This window comes from Sycon ciliatum, chromosome 9 (genome assembly GCF_964019385.1).
Source record: "Sycon ciliatum chromosome 9, ocSycCili1.1, whole genome shotgun sequence".
Classification (NCBI taxonomy): domain Eukaryota; kingdom Metazoa; phylum Porifera; class Calcarea; order Leucosolenida; family Sycettidae; genus Sycon; species Sycon ciliatum.
In genome coordinates, this window is record NC_088651.1 from 6,990,355 (window position 1) to 7,003,144 (window position 12,790).

Below are 12,790 nucleotides of genomic sequence, written 5' to 3' on the forward strand. Positions count from 1 at the left end.
AGAATTTTTTCGCAAAAGCTGTTGCTATGAAAACAAAGTCCAGACCCCAGTCCAGACATGACGTCTACACTGCATGACGTCGATTAATTTTTATTGCTTTCACAACACGTCAGGATTTGCATCATGCACACGAGCTTTGTTGGAGAGATTCAAACTGCTTTCACTGAGGAAATGGAACACAAAGGCGATCGATGGTTGAAATTATTTCTTCTCCGATAGACATGTCGCCTCCCAAACTTCTCTATTGCATGCGGTAGCAGAATGGCATCTTTGGATGTAGTCGAACAAGTACAGGATCCAGATCTAGTGGAGAGGGACAAGGAATTTTACGGTGCAGTCAGGGAATATCTGGTGAGTGAACAATGATGACGATTTTTAAACCTTTTATGTTTCAAATCTTTATTCTGACGATAAGTAATTAGCAATGTCTCTTGACTTTTGTTGTCTCGGATGGATTTCCTATTGGCCCTCAAGTTAAAAGCTTCTTGGGTGTGTGCTGTTGCAGTCATTTGCACTTGAAGAGGCGCTATAGGGGCATAGGGCATGACGTATACACGACTTATTTTTGTTGGGCCTCGAGCTGTACCCCAGTTTTACCAATACTGTCTTGAAATTTGCACGTCTTACAGGACGTTACCGGCTAGATTGTCGCCATAGTATGTATCTCGCATACTATTTGGCACAAAACTAGCACTCGATTACTACCCACCACTGTCTTCTTTCTACCCACTCCAAGTATTTTTTTCATTTTCGTAATCCAAGTTTGAAGAATCAGGGAAACTGGAAGATTTTCTTGCGGATAAAAACATACGTGATTGTAAAATTGGGGACAAAACAGGCACTATTTGGTTCTTGCCAAACGGATTTAATTTACAGGGCTGGGTCATGCCCAGCTCACAAAGTGTATGGTGGCACGGCGGGCCGGCCTCTAGGGAGACGACTTGTGCTACTGGTGCATTTTACATAGTACATGTATAATATATGGAAACAGATTTTTGTCATTGGTCTTGTTCTTGAATACAGTACTGGCGGTCGCTGAAGAACTGGGGGGTCAGCCTCCTAGCCTAGACCATTCTTATTTTCATGTATTACAGTCTATGCACAGTTGAGTCACCGTGTATACATTGGTATGCTGTGCGCGGTAAAAGAGCCTGGTCGTTCTTCGGCGCCCGACAATACTGTGGCGTGTTAGGCCAACCCTCATCCCGTGACTGGTCCCAATGGGCCAAAGCTGACATGTACGTGGGAAGTATCATCAAACTCGCTCAGTATCCACTCTCTCAATATCCACTCGCTCAATATCCACTCGCTACATTTTATTTTTTGTAGCTCTACCCTGTGATTCGAAAAATTTGCACTTGTGGACATTGTCCTTGATACTAGTAATTGCGGGTGGTGCTGCTGCTGCTGTTGGTGGTGCTGCTGGTGCTGGTGTTGGCGGTGCTGCTGGTGCTGGTGTTGGTGCTGGTGGTGGTGGTGTTGGTGCTGGTGGTGGTGGTGCTGTTGCTGGTGGTGGTGGTGCTGTTGCTGTTGGTGGTGGTGCTGGTGGTGGTGCTGGTGGTGGTGGTGCTGTTGCTGGTGGTGGTGGTGCTGTTGCTGTTGGTGGTGGTGCTGGTGGTGGTGCTGGTGGTGGTGGTGCTGTTGCTGGTGGTAGTGGTGCTGCTGCTGGTGCTGGTGCTTGTGGCGATGGCGGTGCTGCTGCTGGTGCTTGTGGCGGTGGCGGTGATGGTGGTGCAGTGTAGTAGTGGAGCGGTGCTGTGTCTACTGCTACTGTTGTGGCCGTTGCTGCTGATGCTTCTCCTCTTCCTGCTGCTGCTGCTGGTGCTGCTTCTCCTCTTCCTGCTGCTGCTGCTGCTTCTCCTCTTCCTGCTGCTGCTGCTGCTTCTCCTCTTCCTGCTGCTGCTGCTGCTTCTCCTCTTCCTGCTGCTGCTGCTACCGTAGAATCCCACCAGAGCACACTGTCTGTCCAAAGCGTCCCACCTTGATTTCTCACCTGGGAAATGATCACGATTAGATCGTACACTCGTCGCCAAAAAAATCCGGTCAATGCCATGCTAGCTGTACTACGGTAGTCGGTACATGGGCCTCATGCACTACCACTACTACTAGCCACTAGCGGTAGTGCACTGCACATGGAATGACTGTGCCCTGCTGCCTGCCGGGGCCTGCTTGCATACACTCAGTGCAGTGCTCGACTGTAGACTGTTGTTCAATTCTGTGCTGGTACAGATCTACAGAAAATGCATGCATGCATGGAACCATGTAGCACCGCCTGTGAACGCGTACCATACCGCTGTATCCATGGTATCGGCATTGGCATTGGCATTGGCCGGATGCTTTTTGTCGACGACTGTAGTATGATCATCCTACGCCATACTGTACACTCAAACGTCTCTTATCCGGACGCCTCAGATACGGGCACGTCTCTCTACCGGGCACCTTCAGCTTGAGTTCCTATGTCTGAAATGCTTGGAATTTGCAGTGTTTGGACTTTTTTCGTATGCGCAAGTGCTGTTTTTGTCACCGCCAACCTGTGAAATCCACACATTTTATCAATGGATTCTTTCTGTAACCTGAACATGTGCAAGAGGTGCCAAATAAACTTCTTCAAAAAAGATATGATACATGGTGGATGAATTGTCCTGAGATACAGGCAAATCTGAGATACGGGCGAATCTGAGATACGGGCGAATCTGAGATACGGGCAGTGCCCGGTCCCAAGGTGCCCGGATAAGAGACGTTCGAGTGTACTGCAGAACCAGCTGCAGGTGTAATGATAATTCACACCTTTTGACCTTAAATAATCGACGTGGAGACAACAATTTTATAATAGCAATAAAGAGAACAAATTCTGCAGTCATCGCCACACTACAACAAAGTCATGAAAGTTTACCAGAATTAATTTTCTTGTCACATTCATCAGTGGAAAGTCGGCAGAAGAAACATGTAGTTGCGTTAAAATTGTTTTCGTAGGTGCACAGCATGATTGTTTGTCTCACTACACAGTTTTAGCGTTATAATTAGTTTCTCACCCGCCGTTGCACTTATCTCTAACTTCACTTCTATTGTCTCACCTTCCCTCATTCTATTTTGGCACTGTATTTTGTTCTCGTAACACATCATTGAATGTATATTTAATCATTGTTCAGCATGGTTACTCTTCAGTCACGACTTTCCACTGATGAATGTGACAAGAAAATTAATTCTGGTAAACTTTCATGACTTCGTTGTAGTGTGGCGATGACTGCAGAATTTGTTCTCTTTATTGCTTTTGACCTTACTTTGGATTTTGGTGTACAAGTTTCAGGTACAGCTTTGTGCATGAACTTTCTCTGCTTCAATCAATTCTGTTGGTGTCTCTGTTGGTGTCTCTGTTGGTGTCTCTGTTGGTGTCTCAGTTGGTGTCTCTGTTGGTGTCTGGAAATGGATCCAAAACAGTGGCTACATCCCGTTGTTAATAATTATATGTAGGGGTGTTCCCTTCTGGCTTTCGGAACGAGAAAAGCATTGGCATTGATTGCATTGTTTGGACATTGTGTGTGTACGCCTGCGTGTGTGCGTGGTGTGTGTGTGCGTGGTGTGTGCGTGCGTGGCGCGTGTGTGTGTGTGTGTGTGTGTGTGTGTGTGTGTGTGTGTGTGTGTGTATGTGTATGTGTGTGTATTTGTTGTGCAGGTCCTGTTCCTTCTCTTCGTTATCCTCTACAGCATATCGTATCAGCTCGTGTACTACTTCAAGCGCAAGCGAGAGCGCGAGGATTACTTCTCGGTGGAGGAGGATGGCCCGTATCGTTTCTCGCTCTTTCTCTGCACTTTCACCCTGGCCGTGGCACTGGCGGCCATCTTCCTGCTACCGTTCAGCATAGTGACGTGCGAGATATCGCTACGCTATCCGGATAACTACTATATGCAATGGCTCAACTTCTCGCTTCTAAAGTGTGAGTATTATCAAGAGTACATTAAGCCCAGAGTGTGCAGCTTGGGGCTTTTTCTACTATGGATGTCTGTCACGGCGGAATTCCGCGATTACATCGTATTTGGTGCAGATATCTGAGGCGGAAAGTGGCGTAGTGCATACAACTGAGCGACAGTTGTGCAGAAAGAGACCTGCTTGAATCCTGCTTGTACGCACCACATCACTAAAATGATGTAATCACGGAATGTCGCCGTGACAGCAACCCATCCGAGCTGCACGCTCTGGTTTTCATGTACTCTCGGGATTATGTACAGTGCTGCTCCATGAAGTCCAAGCGTGTGACTCAAGTACCCGCCGGGTGCTGTGCAGCCCTTGACCAGCAAACACTGGGATGTTCTCTGGTGGAGGGCACTTGCTTGACTCACACTGCCGGATTTTATTGAGCAGCACTCCGCTTGTACAGCTGAAGTAGTGTAGAACAACGTCACAGCGGCCTTGCCCCGTGATTACTGTTAACCCCCAGATTTTAGTGGAAATATTTATTACTCTTTTGCCAGGTTTTGTTGAAGTAGTGATGTCATATCCCAGATCTCTGGCCCTTGCCCATCAAGATGTACATGATTCAGGGTTACGGACATTTCCGAATTATGAGCAGTGCCCGGTCCCGGACTACCCGTATTAGAGAGATATGTGTGTACTGTCACTGACGGATACCAGTACTTAACCCTTTGTGTACGGACTGTACAACTTTCGATCCCCTGGGATCGAAACTTTTCAAAATTTCAATCGATCGTAACTCAGTCATTTCTGGGTTATATCCGAAAACTAAAATATGTAGGTCGAAGAGAAAACTCCCAGCTGTCCATTGAAATAATTGCTGAAGCGCTCCGATGTGTGGTTCCAGAGTTACGAAGCTCGAAAGTCGAATCGCGGCAAATGTCGCTCAATAGCCGCTCGCGCAGATTTGAATGAGGGATTTCCCCGTCATTCTGGGCATGCAGTGACGTAGAAACACGTTCAAAATGGCAAACTGACTCGTGGCAGCTTGTGAATTTTTTTTAAAGTAACAGTTACTTGTTACGAGCAAGGAGAGCGAAATGGCTGATGCAAGACGACTTCTGTCGGAATGTTGGCGTTGCTGCTAAGACGCTGGGCTGTAGCGCTGGCGTTTTGACTTTCGTGGTGGCAAGCGTGGGCTCAATGTGTTTCTCTTGCGACGAGCTTTCCAGGAAGCCCAAGATAGAAAAAATCGTCAAAAGGAGACTAAAGTTATGACCCGGATAATTATGGAATTTGAGGTGAGTCGAGATCAAATTCAGTCTGTGTACATTTTTTCAGTACATAAAGGGTTAAAAAAAAAAGGTGGTCATGGACTCATGGTGGGGTCAGTAACATCAGAGGGAGTCCAGTCGGCATTTCTTACAGGATTTCACTACAGAATATTATATGCCGTAATTTCGCGTATTAAAGCCGGGCTAATTCCTGTAGAAGACGATGTCAGGGCTAGGCTTCTATTTACATCAGGCTTCTATTCAAACCAGGTATTTCTATGTATGTCAACAAGCTGTTGCTGGTGAATCAACAGATTTGTCCTGTGGTTCTTCTGGTTACCCCCCCCCCCCCCCCCCCCCCCCCCTGCTTCTGAGCACTCTGCTCAGGCAAATGTTCTCGTCCTTTGTTGATCATGGCCGGAGCAGCGCTTTTCACTATTCACCAATAACCAATACGCTGTCAGCTTTCACTCCCCGGCCTTGTACGGCGTACATGTACACGCTCCAGTGTATACTGCTGCTCAGTGAAATCAGATGGAGTGAGTCAGCGTTGCGCCCTGTACTGTACAACTTGTGAATATCCCAGTGTTCACAGGTCTAGGGCTGCACAGAGCGCGGCGCCTACTTGACTCGCGCGATCGGATTTTATCCAGCAGCACTGTGCTACAGGGAAGACTTTTGGAGGTGTGTGTGGGGTGGGGGGCTTTCCCCAGGTGCCCCTTGTCCAGCTGCACATCGACACATGCGAAAACGAAGACTCAAATCAAGATTATTGTCTTCTTGTATTTATATATACCTTGTATTTCAGTACTTTCTTGCAGTGGTGTTGAACTTGTCTTGTTGTGTTTGAATGTGTTGTTGCAGTGGTGTGGAATATGGTATTCTTCTTCTCCAACTTCTGCCTCCTCTGCATGATGCCATTCGTCTACTTCTTCATGGAGGCCGAGGGTTTCAGTGGATGGAGAACTGTAAGAGTGGTTTGCACCGCTGTGTGTACTGTAAAACGGCTAGTTTCAGCGCGGGTGATATTTTTAGCGATTTTAGCGAAAGGAATGTTTTCGTATCACGATCAGTCACCGCCACTACTCAAAGGTCGTTGACGCTGCAAATTTTATTCAAATGAAATCTCTAAATTTTCGCCCTTGGGGCTTCATCAGGGAGTAGGTGGAATGTTTTCGCTAAAGTTTTCATGTGCTAATTGAACATTTGTGCATGTACAGTACAGTACTACCTTGTTTTTATTAAACTCTGAAACTCGGATCCCTGAAATATTTCATCTCGAATTGGTCCAGATTCAGAAAACGCTACCATCATTACCCGCTAAACATTAGCCATTCTACAGTATGTTAGAGACCTATTGCAACTGTTGCTGCTCATGCTCATTCTCCTGCGGGTACTGCTGGTACTGGTGGTGCTGGTGGTGGTGGTGGTGGTGCTGCTGCTGCTGTTGATGCTGTTGTTGCTGCTGCTGCTGCTGCTGCTGATGTTGTTGCTGGTGTTGGTGGTGGTGCTGCTGGTGCTGCTGCTGCTGTTGATGCTGTTGTTGCTGCTGCTGCTGCTGATGTTGTTGCTGGTGCTGCTGCTGCTGATGATGATGATGCCTATGTTGCTGTTATCACCGGTTCCTGTCCTGCTGCTGAAGCACCGGGACCGGCATGTGTGCGTGCACGTAATCATCACCACTTCATTGACGCATGCCAATTCTGCCGCCTATACATTAGAGGTGCACTTGACTTTTCTTCTGCAATCTTCTTCTTGTTTTGGAGCTAGTGGTGCTGCCCAATATTTTTAACCCCCCCCCCCCCCCCCCAAAAACCACCTTTCCCAGACACCGAAAGAATAGTACACTCAAAAGACTCTTATCCGGACGCCTCAGATACTGGCACGTCTCTCTACCGGGCTAGTTCATCTCGAGTTCCTATCGCAAAAGTACTTCGATTTTTTTGGGGGGGGGAGGGGGCTTTTTCCATATGCGCAAGTGCTTATTTGTCACTGCCAACCTGTGTAATCCACACATTTTCATCAATGGATTCTTTTTATCCGGAACATGTGCAATGCGTGCCAAATAAACTTCATCAACAACTGGTGTAATACATGGTAGATGCGCTGCCCTGAGATACGGGCAAATCTGAGATACAGGCAGTGCCCGGTCCCAAGGCGCCCGGATAGGAGACGTTCGAGTGTAAAACTGTGTCTTTGTGTGGTAAGGTGGCATGAGATAGTATAAGGTGGCATGAGATAGTATCTGTTACACAGACGTACAGGATGGTGTCTTAGGAAGTATTTCTATCGAAATTGGAAAGGCTCTTTTGGGATCTGCATTCAGACAGAGAGTGTGAATTTTCGGGTACTGGTAGTGTCCAATAAACCGGACAATATGGCAGCACTGACCAGGTATCTTGTTCTTTGTTTTGATACCTCATGCTGACGATGTGGTCTGTGTTGTCTGTGTTGTTTCGCCTGCTGTTGCCGCTCGTCTTGTCATGGTTGTTGTCGTCGTTGTTCTTGTTGCTGCTGCTGCTGCCGCCGCCGTCGTCGTCATTGCTGCTGCTGCTACTGTTGTTGGTGGTGATGTTGTTGTTGTTGTTGTTGTTGTCGTCGTCGTCGTCGCTGCTGCTGCTGCTGCTGCTGTTGCTGCTGCTGCTGCTGTTGTTGTTGTTGTTGTTGTTGTTGTTGTTGTTGTTGTTGTTGTTGTTGTTGTTGTTGTTGTTGTTGTTGTTGTTGTTGTTAGGGCATTCACTCCCGAGTGTGTGAAACACTGGTCACACTCTTCCTGCTGTTGACCTTGCTCATCTGTTTGGTGTGGCTGATCTCCAGCTGGCTATCCATCGGTGACGGACTAGGTAAGCTGGTACATGTACACTATGACAGTAACACTGTACAGTGTACACTGTACACTGTACACTGTGCAGACACTCCACTCCCTGGATCCGGGCACATACACCTACCGTTGCCAAGCGTATTGGGCTGATTGCCAGCATACACATAAAGGAAATGTGGGTGAAAGTCAGCCGGGCTGAATCTAAGAATGTCTGCATTGTAATCTAGGTCTTGTCGTTACTGTCCATGGTAATACAACTACAGTGGACGATCGTGATGTGCCCCACATGACTGTCTATCCTTAGCACAGAGCAGCACCATGGGGTTTTCCCTGGTCACGTCTTGTGTGCTTTGGTTGTCCCTGACAAATATATATGTGTGTGTGTGTTTGTGCGCACGTGAGTGTGTGTGTGTGTGTGTGTTGTGTGTGTATGCGCGTGTGGGTGTGGGTGGGTGTGCGTGCGCGCGCGTGTGTGTATGTGTGTGTGTGTGTATGTGCGTGGGTGTGTATGTGTGCGCACACTTGTGTGTGTGTGTGTGTATGTGTGTATGTGTGTGTGTGTGTGTGTGTGTGTGTGCGTACATGCGTGTGTTGTGTGTGTGTGTGCGTGTGTGTGTGTGTGTGTGTGTGTTTCTTGCATACAGACGGGACGTACCTCAACGTCTTTCCACTCCTATATTCGTTTGTGTCCCTATGTGGAGTTCTGTGCACTTTGCGTAAGTACTGTGCCTTTTGTCGCTGTTGCTGTTGCTGCTGCTGCTTCTTCTGCTGCTTCTTCTTCTGTAGGTGCTGCAACTGCTGCTGCTGCTGTGGGTGCTCCTTCTGATGTTCATGCTGCAGTTTTGGTTGTCCAGGTTGCCGTGTGTCTTCTTATCATTGTCCATGTCTATGTGGATGTATAATTATGTGTATATGTGTATGTGTTGCTGCTGTTGTTGCTGCTGCTGCTGCTGTTGCTGCTGCTGCTGCTGTTGCTGCTGCTGCTGCTGTTGTTGTTGTTGTTGTTGTTGTTGTTGTTTCAAATCTTTATTCTCACGATAGCCAGTGGCCAATAAGAGAATTGTTGTTGTTGTTGTTGTCATCGTCGTTGTTGTTGTTGTTGTTGTTGTTGTTGTTGTTGTACAGTTAGCTTGCCAGTGGGTATCGAGCACATCATCATGTGGTTTGGAAATCAGCTTGTGCTACCCAAGGTAAGCCTGCATGTATGCATATGTGCATGTAAGCATGTATACACACAATCATGTATACATGTACTGTCGTGGACATTGATACCCAATGGGATGACCAGGGCCGGCGTCCTTACTGCTTTAGCGCGTACATGCACTGTAGTGCACGTAGCCGCTGTAAAAAAATGTAGTAGTTCTCGAGGCTGCAAGGCCAGCGCCCCGTGGCCACTTGACTTCTCAGCAGATGTCAATGTCCACACCAGTACATGACATGCACATCCACATGTGCAGTGCTGTGCTCAACGAAATCCGATCAAGCGGGTCAATACCACGCACTGTACAGCCCTAGACCTGCCAACACTGGGCTGGGAGCTACTAGTAGGCGCATGGCGCAAACTTGACTCACGCGATCGGATATCATTGATTATCAATGATGTGGCTGTGTAGAGTGCAAAGTTTAGAGTGCAGAGTGTGGAGTGTAGAGTCTGAGTGTACAGTGTAGAATGCAGAGTGTAGAAAGCAGAGTGCACAGTGTAGAGTCTGAGTGTAGAATGCAGAGTGTAGAGTGCAGAGTGTGGAGTGTAGAGTCTGAGCGCACAGTGTAGAATGCAGAGTGTGGAGTGCGCAATGCAGAGTGTAGAGTGGAGGGTGCAGTCTTTGCTGATGCTTACTTATAGCACTGGTGACCCCTGGTCGTACGTAGACTGCACATGCCTTTGAGCCGGCAGTTAAATTGACTTGTGAAATTGTGATAACTGACGTGTGTTTCGTGTGTGTGTGTACTATCATTGCATGGTGCAGTGCCGTATCAGTCTAGTTGTTCATTTAGTGTTTGCTATCATAACACAATCAAAGACAGCGTTACTTTTTCTTGAGCATAATGTAACAATCTCCAATATCGTTGATGTGGAGAAAAAGGCAGATCCTGAATACACACGTGTTATGTGTCAATTGCACGCTATCAGACTTCCGCTCATCCATACAAAAATATATAGGGTACCCCGTAAGAGGGCCCTAAGCCTGTGGGAATGCCCTATTAAAAATTTAATAAATAATAATAATTATTGCAATTCGGAGAGCGGTACACCTCTGTCTCAGTTCAGCCTTGTTGAATCGGAACCGTCTCAGGCAGCAGTCATCATCTAGGGCCCGGAGACGTATCCTCTGATCGGGAATAGTCGGAGGCAAACATCGGGCTGTGTCCTGTAATGCAAACGTACGGCTGTGTCCTGTAATGCAAACGTACGGCTGTGTCCTGTAATGCAAACGTAGGGTTGTGTTCTTTAATGCAAACATCGGGCTTTGTCCTGTAATGCCAAGGGCAAAAGCAACAGTGCTTCTTCATCGATGTCATCGAAATTAATTAGAAGGAGGCCGGTATTAAAGGAAGTCGACATCCATTTCAGGCTGAATCAAACCAAAAAGCTGATGAGATGCAAAAGGCTACTGGAAGCGAGTCTTCAACGCTATGCTATAGTGCTACCCAGCTAGCTTGCCATTTTCAAAAGTGGAAAAGTAAATAAAAAAATGTTGGCGCTAATATTTTTTTCCCCTGAAAATCACGGGTATTTTGCGCTTGCGCAAACACTCAAATCCTCTCGATGAAAACGAATTTCGTGTTCGGGTTCAGTTTCAACTGCACGCGAACTCGAACACGAAATCTGTAATGCTAAACCGCCGTATTGATGTTTTAATGTGCCATATATACTATTATTTTGTAGTCAATTGCGTACCTGTTGTTGCCTCATATCTCTTGTATTTCATGTGTGTCTTGGCAGGCTGATGACCAAATCGACATGTTGAGAATGGAAGAGCAGGATCTTAAGCGACGACTGGCCACTCGTAAGTCTCGTGCCACTGTGCCACAGTGTGTTTGCATGTGTGTGTGTGTGTGTGTGTGTGTGTGTGTGTGTGTGTGTGTGTGTGTGTGTGTGTGTGTGTGTGTGTGTGTGTGTGTGTGTGTGTGTGTGTGTGTGTGTGTGTGTGTGTGTGTGTGTGTGTGTGTGTGTGTGTGTGTGTGTGTGTGTGTGTGTGTGTGTGTGTGTGTGTGTGTGTGTGTGTGTGTGTGTGTGTGTGTGTGTGTGTGTGTGTGTGTGTGTGTGTGTGTGTGTGTGTGTGTGTGTGTGTGTGTGTGTGTGTGTGTGTGTGTGTGTGTGTGTGTGTGTGTGTGTGTGTGTGTGTGTGTGTGTGTGTGTGTGTGTGTGTGTCCCATATGGTGCAGTGGTATGTGCAGCGATTTCCAATCGATAGATTGCGGGTTCGATTCCCGACGATTATGGTCACACACGTCTTTCTTCTCTTTCTCAGACTCTTCCTGACTTTTCTTTCATTCTCCTGGGTGGTTACCAACAGCCAGTGCATGCCGGAGTATGTGGTGTGATGTGTGTGCGGGAAAAAAAAATGAAAAGACCAAAAATAGGGATTCACTGGCCAGAAAATGTCACTCCAAATAGCTGTATGGTGTAGACCAGGCTGAATAGTGACGGTCAATTCTTCAGCCTTGCAAGCTGTTGAATGGTGTAATCCCAGCACAAGTTGCTATGGCTTCTGCCGTAGCATTGCTATCATCGCCTCCGGCGATGGGCGTCAAAGGTCAAGGTGTGTGTGTGTGTGTGTGTGTGTGTGTGTGTGTGTGTGTGTGTGTGTGTGTGTGTGTGTGTGTGTGCCAGTTAGTTCGGTTGGTGGGTACACTTATGCCGGATAGTGTTGGGTCTGTTGCCAACGGGCTCGGCTGCTTGAAGGTGTAATGTTGTACCTACCACCTTTGTTGGTTTCAGGGTTCATATACTTTCTATTTGAATTATACCTGTTAACCATGGACTACTTCTGGCTAGATTAACTCTTGTGTAATCATGGTGCTAGTGAAGCTTATATCAGATCCACTCTGATTTAGCCACCCACACTAGTAGCAAGTATTACCTTCACTGGGGGCAGGGGTAACTGCGGTTGGATCCCGGGACGGATACCCTGATGCCGTCAGTCCTTTTTTTGCACCTTGTCCTCGCCCACTTACTGAGGTGTGGTGAGCCCATAAGTGGGATCATTTTCAAGTCCACCCAGAGTTTTGGGGATTTCAGGGGGTGTCGGTCGTTGGGCGGTTCAATAGCCAATTGAGTCATCTTTCCAAGATTCCTTTTGAGTCTCTCTCCCCTCTCCCGGGGAGACCCACGTGACGAGTTTTGGCAGTGAGCAACAAGTACAAGTACAAGTGTGTCTATGTGTGTGTGTGTGTCTGTATGTATGTGTGTATGTATGTGTGTGTGTGTGTGTGTGTGTGTGTGTGTGTATGTGTGTGTGTGTGTGTGTGTGTATGAATATTGTGCTCCTACCTCAGAACACCTGGCCGGCACTAGTATGCCGTCTTCCTCACCATTGCTGGCGTCTTCATCGCAGGCCATGTCCAGTCTTGTCCACCGCCTCAAGTCACCCAACCCGGCGTCGGATCGTAATAACGGAGATAAAGACAGAGACGGTGTGACCGTAGCTGGTACAGGGACATCACAGCATGAGAAATCTAGCAGTAGTGATCCCCTGGTCTGCAATGGCTACACCCCACTCATGAGTAGAGCTGATCTGAAGAACAGACTGGTAGAGGTGAAGCAGCTTCAGCGTGACGTCA

The 12,790-nt window shown here is 47.4% G+C and overlaps 1 protein-coding gene across 1 annotated transcript in view; it reads left to right on the forward strand.

Moving 5' to 3' along the window:
* Positions 1–153: 153 nt before the first annotated feature.
* Positions 154–12,790, forward strand: part of LOC135824963 (limb region 1 protein homolog) — a 23,957-nt gene continuing 11,320 nt past the window's right edge. Inside the window, exons 1-8 of the mRNA XM_065337703.1 lie at positions 154–351; positions 3,674–3,935; positions 6,049–6,152; positions 7,916–8,027; positions 8,650–8,721; positions 9,131–9,195; positions 10,950–11,013; positions 12,506–12,790. Of these exons, the coding sequence (XP_065193775.1) occupies positions 262–351; positions 3,674–3,935; positions 6,049–6,152; positions 7,916–8,027; positions 8,650–8,721; positions 9,131–9,195; positions 10,950–11,013; positions 12,506–12,790 (1,054 nt within the window). The 5' untranslated portion in view covers positions 154–261. The remainder of the gene's footprint in view (positions 352–3,673; positions 3,936–6,048; positions 6,153–7,915; positions 8,028–8,649; positions 8,722–9,130; positions 9,196–10,949; positions 11,014–12,505) is intronic.